The sequence below is a fragment of the Eulemur rufifrons genome, chromosome 16 (assembly GCF_041146395.1).
Source record: "Eulemur rufifrons isolate Redbay chromosome 16, OSU_ERuf_1, whole genome shotgun sequence".
Classification (NCBI taxonomy): Eukaryota; Metazoa; Chordata; class Mammalia; order Primates; family Lemuridae; genus Eulemur; species Eulemur rufifrons.
This window is the reverse complement of record NC_090998.1, coordinates 89,163,232-89,177,014: the sequence shown is the minus strand read 5'-3', so window position 1 is coordinate 89,177,014 and position 13,783 is coordinate 89,163,232. Positions and strand designations below refer to the sequence as shown.

The following is a 13,783-nucleotide window of genomic DNA, read 5'->3' as shown; positions in this document are numbered from 1 at the left end:
AGACTTTTCTTTTTACATTTTTTTTAAGTAAAAATTGTTTAAACTTTTTGAAGTTTCAGGAACTTGTAAAAGTTTATTAACAGGAAAGAAACAGCCGTCTATCTAGGATAAGATACGGTTAAATAAACCATCTTCAAAAAACTGGCTTCCTACCCTAGAATTCCTGAGAATGCTTGCAAATTTTAAAGCAGGAAAATAAATGTTAAAAACAGAAACAAAAAAACACTGTTAAATGCTCCCAGAGTTAGTCTTCATCTAAAATATATATTTATATGTATATATATACGCACTTTTTGGTCTTTTTTTTTTTAAGTTTTTAGTTTTTTTCCCTTTAAGCTTATGATGGAAGAACATTTTAGCTTCTCATGTTTATTTTTACATATTTCAAATCCCTCATTATGTCTTGTAAACAAGAGGGGCTCTAGCACCCGGCTTTCACCGTAGTATCGTAAGGAACTCAACTAACCCATAGTGCAGGTCAAGGAACCAACAGGCAGGAGGAGAGGAGGTGAGGCAGGACACAGCAGTGAGCCAAGAGAGGCAGTGGACAGAGTCACCACTGGCTCGCAGGAGCCTTGGGACGCGCTCCTGGCCCGGGGACACTAAGATTTAGCCTTCCGTAGATGTCTGAACACAAGCTGCTCTTCACCTGGCAGTCACCACACACGACAGGGCTCTGCTCCACACACAGAGAGCAGTCATAGGGCTGGAAGGAGACACTGTGTACGGGGCAGCAGTGGAAGGGGCACGGTGGTGATGAAAACTGGAGAGCAGGAAGAGGGCACGCGCAGTTTTCCACAAGGCATCCAAGGGGCCAAGCCAGCGCTGCAGACTCAAGTGTGACCACAGACCCGCCAAGGGCTCACACAGACTTCTATGCCCGAGCGCTCACTTGAGTCATGCCTGTCAATCTCTTTTGAGGCTAGGTTTATAAATCAACAGGGTAAGCTAAGAGGACTACAGAATTTCCCATTCTTTGTCTCACAAAACCACTTAAATGCAAATAGCATGTTTTTGCCTTTTCCTACACACACCCCCCACCCTCCTACACACAGACACAAGCTAAAAGTCAAACACGTTAGGCATTGTTGTATCCTTCACTGAAGATGCTAAAGAAAGAAAAACTCCCTTGTCCTCAATAGCAGCAAGTTATGGAGGACAGTAGAGGTCTACTCCCACCAAGGGTTGGAATGGGCAGGTATTTGCTGGTACAAAATGTCGGCACTTCATGTTAAACAGTGTGATGCAGACTGGGATGTCCACACAAGTGCTAGCACGTTACCGGCACACATCCCCCTCCCCCCACCCGCCATCTGCTTTGCACCCCCCTTCAGGTCTGCTGTAACTCCCTTTGCAATAAGCAGTTTCATACATTTGGATTCCAACATAAGTACATACATGTTGGTGATAACTGTGGATTAAACGTTGCCCCTTGTTCGGCCCAGAGTACTACTACACTGATGCTTAAAAAAAGAAACTCTTTAAATACCGAAATAAAAAAGCAACATTACAAGGGGGGAAAAAAAAAGAGGTCAAAACCAAAAAAGGTGCAATACTTAAAAGTCTTTGCTAAGTTATATCTGCCTAAGCAAAACCACATACACAGGAAATACACAACACAGAGAAACAAAAGGAAACGCTTGAAGTACACACTGGTTTAAGAACATTCGTTAAGTAAACGTTTCTGTCAGTGATGGCCTGGTGCTGTCGCACACTGCGGCCTGGCACAGGTAACGCTCAGCGGGACAGGAGCAGAGAGAGTAGCTGCGTGTGCTTTCAGGAGGCTGCTGAAACTTTGTTTTCTGTTTTCACAGAATGAAAAAGAGAACCAATAGAAATATTCAATTCAGCATTTACTAATGTTTTGATGAATTTCTCATACCTGATCATACAGGAAAGAGGGAACACAGTTTTTCTGCTCTGGAGACATCATATAATGAAAACTATCTTTTGTTCCCATTCAAACTAATGAAAAGGCCTGCATGAAACTTAACAGATATTCAAATGTGCCTCATGGCCATTCGCTTTAAAAAAAACAGAAATAAACACACAGTTGCTCTAAGAGGTACCTCCTGCTCTTCTATTTTTTTTTTTTTTTTTTTGGACTTGGCAGTGCTCCACTCTACTGCTAGGTCAAAAGAAAAGCTAGAGAAACCTCACACTCAGGCTAATGGAAAGGAGCTCCCTGCTTTCATAATTAAAAAGCACTCTGTTCATCTTTTTTCGGTTTTTTGTTTGTTTGTTTGTTTTTTTGTTTGTTTGAGACAGGGTCTTGCTCTGTTACCTGGGCTGGAGTGCAGTGGTGTCATCATAGCTCACTGCAACCTGAAACTCCTGGGCTCAAGTGATCCTCCTGCCTCAGCCTCCCGAGTAGCTGGGACTACAGATGCGCGCCACCACGCCCAGCTAATTACACTGTTCATCTTAATGCAGCCCAATGGAGTTGCTTTAGTAGCAGTGGCTTTCCATGCTCGTGTGTTCTCATAGTTTAAAAAATAAAAATAAAAAGCAGATGGCCGGCCTGCCAGCCTGCGGACTGTCAGCAATGCAGCTTTCTGAGAAATCAGGGTGGGGGAGGAGGAGGGGCAGGACACAGGCACACAGAGACAGAGAAGGATGCACACGAATGCACATGAACACACGTGCACACACACACCAGAACAAGCATGCCTGGGCGGTTACATGTGCCAGAACACACTGGTATTTATCAACCAGCCAATCACAAATTTTTTCCTTTTTTTTTTTTTTTAGGTTTTTTGTGTTTTTGTTTTTAAAGTGAGGCTCCGTCAAGTCTTCCCTCCCCCCTCCCCCAACAATTCTTTTGAATTTCCCTCCCTCCCAAACATGGTAGACCTAAGGACGGAAACACACCCAGTGCAAACAAAGTTAAAAAGCTATTTTTTCAGTATATATGTTTCTTAGCAACAACTTCCATATAACATGAAAAAAGTGAAAAACTAGAAACTAATTTTTTTAATTTTTTTGTGTTTAAATTTAAATGGTATGTGTACTTGCTTCACATTGTCTTTCTAGGTTGGCGTTCATGATTCAAGTATTTCAAGAGTGATATGTTCTCTTTTTGGATTCATATTCCAAACGAAAAAACTGAAGTTATAAGGGAGGCAACTATGTGCTCAGACAGTCTGTCAATGACCCACCTTTTTTTCTCTCTCCGTTTTCTTTTTTCCTTTTAAAAATGTATTTATTGCAAGTTGAAAAAAAAAACGAAAAGGTCAAGTTAGTGCTGCTGCTGTTCCAAAAAAGGTCACGAGGTCAGAGTTGAAAGTTCTAAGTTCAGATTGAATCCGACCCTCCTCCCAGAAGGTCACCAGGTAGTAAAGGAGCAGGGCTGCCCATCCTGTGGGGATCTTCCACCGCCGGGACTCCCCACAAGCTAGAAGAATAGTTTGGGGGCCCCCACAATGAAGCGCCGGCAAGATCGGCCCCGCTGCTGCCACCAGCACTGCTGCTCCACTGCCCGAGCCCAGTGGACCCACCGAAAAGATTCAGAGCAGGTCCGACGGGATCTGACTGGTTCTGGCCGGTCTCCAGCGATTGCCACCCTGCAGCGGGCGCGCTCGGGGTTGCTGCAGGTGTAGGGGGCTGAGCTTGTGCCAGGAAGCGGCTAACTTCATCATCAGTGGCAAACTCAGCCAGGATGGTAGTGTTTCCCAACACACACCTGGAAAAAGGAGTGAAAAGAACGATGGAACTGAGGAAAGTCCTGAAGCACACACAGGGAACAAGTACTCTCAGTCCTTGCCATTCAGAGTGTGGTCCTGTGACTAGAAGCTTCCATATCCCTGGGTACTTTTCAGTCCAGAGTCACCGGCCCTACCCAAAGCCTATGGGATCGGAAGGCTGTATTTCAACCAGATCGTCAGGTGACTGAGAAGTACCGATTCAAAACAACAAGGTGTCACTGAATCTCAAGATATCCAAAGACTACTAGAGAATACTATGTATTAATGTCCCTTGGTGTATGAAATTTATATATTCCAAACAACTCAGCCATCAAGAAAAAGAGAGAGAGAGAGAGAGAGAGAGAGAGAGAGATGGGGGGGAAGATGAATAGGTGGAATACGCAGGATATTTTAGACCAGTGAAATGACTCTGTATGATACTATAATGGTAGACACATGCCATTATACACTTGTCCAAACCCACAGCATATAAAATACCAAGAGTGAACTCTAATGTAAACTATAGATTTTGGGTGATAATGATGTGTTCAGTAATTGTGACAAATGTACCACTCTGGTGGAGGACATTGATAATAGGGAGGCTATGCATGTGTGTCGGCAGGAGGCATATAGGAAATCTAGGCACCTTCCTCTCAATTTTGCTGTGAACCTAAAACTGCTCTAAAAATAAAGTCTTAAAAAAAAAAAAAAAAAAAAAAGAAAAGAAAAGGAAAAAAAAGAAAATGCCATATCTTCTTTTCCCATGTGAGGTAAAAGATCACACCCAGAGGATCGAGGAGACTAGGCTCAGACACCTGGAAGTGCTGCTCTGTCTCAGGGACGGCACTCGCTGCCTGAGCCTCACCACCGTGTGCTTGCCATGTGTGTCGCTTTCTGTCACCGCATCTGCAGCCAAAGGGAGCCAGCTCTTTTCTGTCCACCAGTTTGACAGTGGCAGGGAGAGGGATGGTTAAAGTCTGATCCAGTTCCGCCTACTTCAAGCAAAGATTCTACTACTGACCAAGAGTACAATATTTCATCTTCATCTACAAAGAGGCCACAGGAAGCAGCGAGATTTTATTATGAAAAATGACAGCATTTATAATGTTTCACATTTTCATAAATATTGGCTTTGTTTTTATAGTACTTAAAATTTACTATTTCACAAATTATTTACATTTGGTATTTTGATTATCGGCCTATGATATACATAGGAGAATCTAAGCTCAGCTAGAAAAGACTTGGTACCACAGTACCTAAGACTTGCAAATGCATACGCAGTGGTGCCATTCATTTTTGTGCATGTTCTTATGCATCTTTAATTAAGCAGGTGCTGGAATACTCACAGGTTCACCTCCAGGCATGTCTGTCTGAGTGGGTATAGGATGGAATACTCACATGTGCAGTGCAGTTTGGGCCTTGGCTGCCTCCTGTTTGGTGCTGTATCGGATCAGGGCAGTGCCCTGGGTTAGATTCAGATGGAATGTCAGCAGTGGGCCATGCTGCATGCAGATCGTTCTCAAGGTTGACCCATCAATCTAAGGAGCAACGACATTCATGAGATAAAAATTGGAGATAGGACTACAGGCGCTCTCCACAATGCCTGCCTAATTTTTCTATTTTTAGTAGAGAGGGCGTCTTGCTCTTGCTCAGGCTGGCTGAGGCAGGAGGATTGCTTGAGCTCAGGAGTTTGAGGTTGCAGTGAGCTACCATGATGCCACTGCACCCTAACCCAGGGGGTGAACAGAGCAAGACTCTGTCTTGGGGGGGTGGGGGGAGGAGGTGCAGTGGGAGAGGCAAATTTTAAGATATTCAAAGCACTGGGCGAGATGTAGTGTACCCATTTTGCAAATAAAAAAGTTTGCATAAATACAGCTCGAACCAAAAGCATGTAATTCAACTTATGGTCTGTTTTCTTTAAGAGGTAAATGAGTGTGTATTAATCTATAGAGCTTTTTAAAAAAAGGCAGAAATGAGATGGTATCCAAGTAAGAATTTAAGTTAACATGAAAAGTTCTCAGCATGATTACTAATGTATTATTCTTCTACCTCTCCAGGTTAATCTCACAAAGAGGTTAAGAGAAGGATAGAAATAAGAAAAGCACTGCTAGACATCGGATCATTTAAGATGTTGACAGCCGCTCTAGTTCACAGCCTATCCCAACACTGCCTCACACCGGCTTTGACCATTTCGAGGTGGGACTATTTACACCTGCTTCCCAAAGGCTATACTTGACCTCCCTGGTTAGATTCTCACCACTTAAGATATTCAGTGATTTCCCTAACCTATGAGTTGGATAAACAAATCTATTCACTCTGATTAATTTATTTTGCATCAAGATCTTAAATAGGCTTATTTAAGCTGCCCAATCCAACATTTCATTTCTTTGGAAGATAAACACATTACTAATGGAACTGACTTAAATGTTGTGCCACTGACAGCAGTGGTAGAAACCCTGTAGGATGAAAACTGGCACTTTCTCCATAGCTATATGGAAAAATGATACATTATGGCTATAGAAAATACAGAAACCACTCTTATCATTATTTTTTAAGGGACAACTGACTACATAACTATGTCAGTAGAGAGACCATGCCACAAGAGACTTTCAGGATAGATGTCCTCTATATAACTTTTAGTTGATAAAAAATAAACTTATCCAGGTACAAAAGGTCCCTCTTATCCTCAGAGGACACATCCCAAGACCCACAGTGGATGCCTGCAACTGTGGACAGTACCAACCCTATACACACCTATGATAAAGTTTACTTTATAAATTAGGCACAGTAAGAGATCAAAATAGAGCAATTATAACAATATACTACAATAAAAGTTACGTGAATGTGGTGTCTCTCAACGTATCTTAATATTTTCAGACTGTGGTTGATTGTGGGTAACTAAAACCTTGGATAAGGGGAGGACTACTCTATCAAGATTTGCTCTTAGAACCTTTTAAGTTATGATTGAGATTAGTCTGCTATTAGGTAGTTTTGATTTTTTAAATTAACTAATTCTTTTTAATACAAACATAGTGACCCTCATATTCATTTTATATATATATACATATATACTTACTATTTTTCGTAAGACAGAACAAGTGAACAGCTGGTTAGCTTGCCCAGGCTTCTCTCCAAACAGTGCAGCCCTTACTGCCTCTCTCACCCAAATCACATTGTAACCACATTGTTTGGCAATTCTTAGAAAAAACGAGGCACGCATAGTTTTGAGGATGGTCATATAAGATTCTTCGTGCTTCAGTTAACTGTTAGCTAAATAAATAACCTGGAACTTTTAGCTGAGTTTATTAGATATGGAGAGTAGGCACTGACCCATACCTTTCCTCGTGTAACTGCCTTTCTCAACATGTACCTTGAAATATGAGTCCTGTAATTTACACCTCACAAATGGGTTCCCTGGGCAAAGAAATGTAGGAGAAGATGTATTTCTCCACAGAGAATCATAATATACATTAACATATTAAAGGGTCTAAGAAGTCTCATAGTGAAGAAACCTGCTTAGTTTTATTTAACCAATTATGCATTTCAAACATATTAGGCCAGAGACCTAGTAATATCTCATGGGAATACTCTGGAACATGTTAGCTTAATAAAGTGTGCATGAATCCATGTATGAATTAAATGTTAGACAATGCACCTTATGTGTCAAAAAGGAGGAGGCATAATTGACTACTTTTAAGAAGGTGTTGTAAAGGTTGTACTGTTAAGTCAAGATGAAAGTAATGGGCTCAGTTTCGATGGGTTCATTTAACCTCAGTCAAGTGCTCAACATGATGCTGCGCAAATATGTCAGTTGTCGAGCAACCAAGGACAAAGGGAGGGTGGCTCGATGCAAAAGAAATCGCACCACTGGAAAAACCACCCAGAGGGCATGTTCTGATGAGAGCAAGTTAGTATCACCATCTACATACAACGAGGACAACAGATGGAATGTTAAAAGCATCCGTGTGGCATTTATAAGCTATGAAACCGACTGATTCCTTCTACTACAGAGATGGACAGTTAATTATTTATAATGCATTCAAATGGTTAATGTGGCACCTCAGGTCTTGCTGGACAACTAACATAGAAACAGGTAACTTTTTTTTTTTTTTTTTTTTTTTTTGAGACAGAGTCTCACTCTGTTGCCCAGGCTAGAGTGAGTGCCGTGGCATCAGCCTAGCTCACAGCAACCTCAAACTCCTGAGCTCAAGCGATCCTCCTGTCTCAGCCTCCCGAGTAGCTGGGACTACAGGCATGCACCACCATGCCCGGCTAATTTTTTCTATATATAGTTTTAGCTGTCCATATAATTTCTTTCTATTTTTAGTAGAGATGGGGTCTCGCTCTTGCTCAGACTGGTCTCGAACTCCTGAGCTCAAACGATCCGCCCACCTCGGCCTCTCAGAGTGCTAGGATTACAGGCGTGAGCCACCGCGCCCGGCCAGAAACAGGTAACTTTTTTGTGTGTGGTTAAAACATTCCTCTCCCCCTAGATGTTCCAGATTCTCAGAGGCGTACCTATACAGAAAATTATCTCTGCTGTGCAGAAATCACCAAATAATACTGCCCCACTTTCAGTTTTATAAACTACATGTGTTAACGTCACCCTGATGGCAGGCGTGAAGCTGAGTGGTCAGCACCGCCCCCTTTCAGAAGTGGGCTATGAACCTTGGGTGGGGAGAGGAGACTCTCTTTGCAGAGACAGAGAAATGAATAAACTTTCGTATCTGCCAATCTCCCGCATCGCTTGAGTTTCTCCCTCTCTTAATACGATGGAGTCCTATCTGGAAGACCACAAGAAAGCATGATTACCTGCGGAGTGAGATTGTGAAGAACTAGCCAGTAACTAGGACGAACCGAACCACCATCACTCCAGGTAGAGGCTGAAAGCAACCAGAAAGAGGATCAGGAAGATGAACAAAAAATTCAAGAAAGCCATGAGGGAGAAACATTTTCCTGTAGCCCACATGTTTCTACTCCCCTTTTACAAATAGTCTCTCTTTTTTACCAGTCTCTGACCATCTTTTTCTTGTCTACTGGTCCTCGACTCCTGTGTACTCTTCTGCCTTATTTGCAAGAAAGTATTTTCCTCCCAGTGTCTCACTCTGTTATTTGTCATTTTTACTCCATCTGTCCCTGGGGAGTTCTTGGGTCCCTCCATCTTACACTGGCTACAACTTTCACTCACGAGATCCTTTTTCCTCTACCAGACACCCATGCTTTTCCTCTTCTGTAAAGATCTCTTCCGGTCTTTACCATTTGTGTTAACATAATGGATGAACGACGACGCTCCTCAGGCAGATCCTTCTCACCTGAGGCAAGCCGTGAGTCCTGCGTCCCCCACCCCCTGACTGATCGGGGTGCTGTGCTGCTCCAGGGAGATGACGGTTTGGGGTTGGTCAGACCAGGAGGTGGGCGGGGCAGCGGTGTAGTGTTCCTGGAGGAAATATGGTTTTTCCACATCTTGTTGGAGAGATGAGTGGGGTTGTGTCCTATGGGATCTGGGGACCATGTTGATTTGTAATCAGGGAACTTTGCTGTAAGAAGAGAAAATTAAGGAAGGAATAAGGTTAGATGGGTCACTTTTATTGACGAATACACAAGAATTTTGTCTACACACAGATAAATACATACATACTTATATTCTAAAAAGTACACATTTTAAAAACAGCAATATATAAATAGCATTGTTCTTTGACCTTATTGAATATAAAATTTTAAGTGACTATTGCTCTGAAATGACAACATTACATGAACTAAATCTTTAATAAGATAACTAATTCTCTACTCTTTCTCAGCTAAAAACAACTTGAAAGGGAATACAAATTTAAGGAGCAAGTACTCTTAAAGACATCGGGCTTATATACATCGTTAGAATGTGAAGCCTAGCAGAACTAAAGTATTCTATAAATATTCATTGACTCAATGAAAAGTACATTAGAAAATTATACTTTTCTTCTGCCTGGATTCAGCATATCAGATAACAACATTCAAACAGATTTTTACAAAACAATCAACAAATATCCACTAAGGGCTTATTATGTATAAGGCACTGAATCAGTGCTGTGGGATATAGAAACAGTTATTCCCCAAGAACCTCTAGTTCAGATGGGAAGACAGAACAGATGAACAACAGAACTGGTAACCACGGCAACATCATATATGTTCAGTATACAAGGGAGAAAAAGAATGCTGAGCTGTCAGCAAAGGCTTTGAAGGATTTACACAACTGGATGGGCTCACACAAACAGGAAAATGTAAACCAAGGTTCAACACAAACTCCCCCTGTACCAAGTATGTCCTTTAATTTTGGTTGAACATTTCATAGGAGCAGAGAGGTGACGGACGCCACAAAGGGAGGCTGGGGGCCGAATAAGATGCTAGCGGGAGTCTCTGCAGTAGAATCAGCATGGAGTGTTTAAATCAGTGTGACAGCAAATGGAATGGAACAGAAGGAGTGGATCTGAGCAACAGGACCGCAGAATAAACCACTCGGGAGACAGCATCACTGTCTGGATCCAGGGAGGGGGAGAGGAAAAGGGGAGAAAATACCGGGAATCTGTGACTGGGTGATACCTGGGGCATCACGAAGAAAATAAAGAGCTGAGTTAAGAAGGAAAGACAATTTGGGGGGATGGGGAAGTCTAGGTTCAGTTTTAGACAAGTCTGAGGTGATTCTTGGTTCATCTCTCAGGTGAATATCCAATTTTAGGGAAAAGATACATGGTTCAACCTGAGGTACGGGCATTTACAGGAGTAAAAGTTGAGTGAAAGTAACTTGTTACATGTAAAAGTCCTGTAAAAGTGTCATGCAGGGTGGTGGTTAGAAACATGGAATGGCGAGATGCCTCCTTTATGCAGCTGCTCAGACCTGAGGCAAAGCCTATCAGCTCTATGTCTCGGTTTCTTTATCTAAAAAATGAGGATGACAGAGGGCGGACTCATAGCCTTTGGTGAAGGTAAAGTAAAATTCATGCTAAAGGTTTAGCATGATGCCTGGACACAGAGGTGGCAAGAAAAAGACGACTATTTGTAGACCATTAGCCTGCAGCATCTTAGCTTTATCTGCTCTTGCCTGGACAAAGCACAGAAGTCTTAATGACTTTAATGGCTTAAGGTCCAACTTTTGTAAAACCAAGGTGCCAATTACTAATGATTTATCTACCAATCTATAAAGCACTGTGCTAAGTGAGTGACTTCAAAGCCTTTATTATACCCATTAACTTTTCCACTGCCTACCATCTTTCAAAAAAACACGAGGAACTCAACAAATGTTGGGAAAATTAACTGAGGTCTTCTTTTTTCCTATGGCCATCTGCCCTTAGTCTTTGCCTGTGTGCAAGGATTTTTAGAGAAAAGCAAGCTGTAACTGGCAGCCTTAGGAATAGTAACCTGGACTTACAGTGGTTCTTCCCAAGGCCTTTGATTTCTTCCTAGGATGGTTAAAAGAGCAGGATTTGTGTCATCGGGATATGACCTCGGCCCTCTGAACACCCCCAGCTCCCAGCGATTATGTCACTCATGAGCCTTATCCCAAAGCTGTACTGCTTCATCCTCCCTGTGAGACTAGAAGCTCCTTGAAGACGTGGCAAATACAAAAGATGTGCTTCTACCTACACTGACCCGTGCTATTCAACTTCTGTAAAAGTACTCCTTAAGCAATAAATGCCAGTTTTCTTTGTAACAGAGAACCTGATGGAAAGCGCTAACCTAAGGGAAACAAACAGGGCACGCTCGTACCTGAAGTGCTATGAACGTTGGTAAAGGAGTTGTCAGAGGCACTGTAGGGCCAGGCACCAGGTGAAGGCAGCGAGGTGTTGAGGGAAGAATTAGACCCTTGGGATGATAAACGAAGAACAAGAGGAAGATACTGAAGATAAATGGCAGTATAACCAATGAAACCTTCAGAGTATTTTATTTAAACTTCAATAGAAGGGAGAACAATATATGTCTTAAAAAAACACATGAAAAGCAGTATTCATATATTTTGGGGTTAAATTCTTAGGTATCAGCAAGTACAAATGGAGCCACAGATGGACAACTATGAAAACACTGGGCGCTGAACACACACAGGGAGTGTCGTCGCTTACCTGTGGTGTTCTCCCGCAGCAGCTGGTGGTCAGTATCGACAATGGGAGATGTGGCTGTGCCCCCCAGCACACTTCCTGGGGTGACATAGGGGTCAGATTCAGGGTCAATATTTTGGATACCTTTCCATGGCACTCCTGGTTGGAATTCTGAGACAGGGAGAACAAATATTGGAGGTAGGACATTGTTTAAAAAATGATAAAATAATTTTTTGATACAAGAAATGGGTCTGTGAAAAGTCTAAATACTGAATCTATTGTCTCTTAGATTTTCATCATGAAATTAAAGAAAAAAATCAGCCTGAACATATATTCTTGCCAATAGCACCTCTGTGTTATCACGCGTGCCGATCTGAGGAAGTGAACTTGATGCCACAGCTCATCAAGGCCTGGCCCCTACCTGCACACCAGGAATTTAGCCTGAAGGCAGAGAAAGCAGGAGTGAGGACTCTGGTGCTCACAAAACTGTCCAGGTATCTAGGCCAAGAACTGGGAGGAAATCTAGGCTGGAGGTCAGTGACTTCTCCCGTTTTCCTCACTGGATATTGGCCCAAACACGTAGAACGTAATATAAATGACCACTGCTACATGGAACATCCAGGGAAAACCAGCAGGAATAATTTAGCGTAGCATCAGAAACCCTAGAATGTACATGAGAGCTTATAATTTTTTTACTTGTCAATTTAAGTCATTTTTAAAGCTATGAGATAGAAATAAACTTTTATTTTCCTAATCATGAGAAAGAGTAACATGTATTATATAGGAACAATATGCATTACATGATCCTACTTTAATAAAATGAAATTATATATATTGATGTCACAAATATACATGTACAGAAAGAGGTCTAGAAAGACATATCTTTATGGAGTTACTGACTTATATTTTTGCTTTACTAAATTTTCTAATTTTTCCATAATGAAACAGATTATTATGTCTAAAAGAGAGAGAGAAAGAAAAAAATTAACAAATAATCTCCTTGCACTCACTACTGCATACCTGGAACAGAACTGATAATAAATACTTGCCTAAGATTAATAATAAACCTATTCAAAAGACACTTCAACAGCACCTATGTCACGAGGAATTCTACGTATGGGATGAGAGCCAAGTCCCAGCCATAACGTCACTTTCCTTTATCCCTGGATTCTCCATCTAATGCAAATTTTCTATCTTTCCCACAGCACATGTCTTGCTTTCATCAGACAATAATTACTGAATGAAAAATGAAAACAGGTGCCTTAGTGAAGTAAGTCACAAAAGCAGTATGTTCAGAACCTGAAATCAACGATTAAAAAACAAACGCTATCATAGAAAAAGAATTTCCCGGACAATACCTGGAGGCCAACTGGCATTGCTGGATTTACTTCCGATTTTATTTGTTGGTGGAGATTTGGCAGGTAACCAGCTATCACCAGCAGGACCTGTATGGCCACCCAGTGTGTCCCCCGGGATGATATCAAACTGGTTGTATGGTGACCCTCCCCGGGTCTTACCAGGGGCCACTATAGCGCCTGAGAAGAGAGACAGGAAATTAATTCATCCAGAGTAACTCCTATGAACAGAATTTATCTTTTTTATTCAGAAGAAATCAAACAAATACAGTATTCTGAAGCTTATGGAGTAAAAAGAGTACTGGAATGAGGCTGCACTTGGGACTTAGAATATAATTAATAAGCAATGTGACCACAAACAATTCATTTCACCTCTCAGTGTCTCACTTAGGCACACAGGACTGCTCTCGTTCTTAAATATTCCTTCCAGTTGTAAAATTCCACAGTCTTATGAAATTAATGAAATGTTCACAAACTATGAATCCTACCATCATCCCCATTGTTTCTATGCTAATGACTTAAGAATGAGAAATGGGAAAATCACTAAACAATCTGCAGCACAAATGAAGGTTTTAACTAAATTTCTACGGATGCTACCCACCCAAGTTCTTAAGGGCTGATCAGGCTTAGATTAGCTAGAAGCAGCAGTGTAAACACAGTGAGTCCACTGGCGAGAAAA

At 41.7% G+C, this 13,783-nt stretch overlaps 1 protein-coding gene across 3 annotated transcripts in view; it reads right to left on the bottom strand.

Moving 5' to 3' along the window:
• Positions 1-328: 328 nt before the first annotated feature.
• TNRC6B (trinucleotide repeat containing adaptor 6B) overlaps positions 329-13,783 on the bottom strand; it is a 239,552-nt gene continuing 226,097 nt past the window's right edge. For 2 of the 3 annotated variants that reach the window (XM_069489869.1, XM_069489870.1), the window contains 7 exons: positions 13,108-13,284; positions 11,774-11,920; positions 11,424-11,519; positions 8,996-9,220; positions 8,496-8,566; positions 5,082-5,221; positions 329-3,682 (listed from right to left, as the gene is read on the bottom strand). In XM_069489869.1, coding sequence (XP_069345970.1) covers positions 3,295-3,682; positions 5,082-5,221; positions 8,496-8,566; positions 8,996-9,220; positions 11,424-11,519; positions 11,774-11,920; positions 13,108-13,284 — 1,244 coding nt within the window. In that variant the 3' untranslated portion in view covers positions 329-3,294. Of the gene's footprint in view, positions 3,683-4,842; positions 5,222-8,495; positions 8,567-8,995; positions 9,221-11,423; positions 11,520-11,773; positions 11,921-13,107; positions 13,285-13,783 lie in introns of those variants that run through there. The other variant, XM_069489871.1, reaches the window with a different exon arrangement.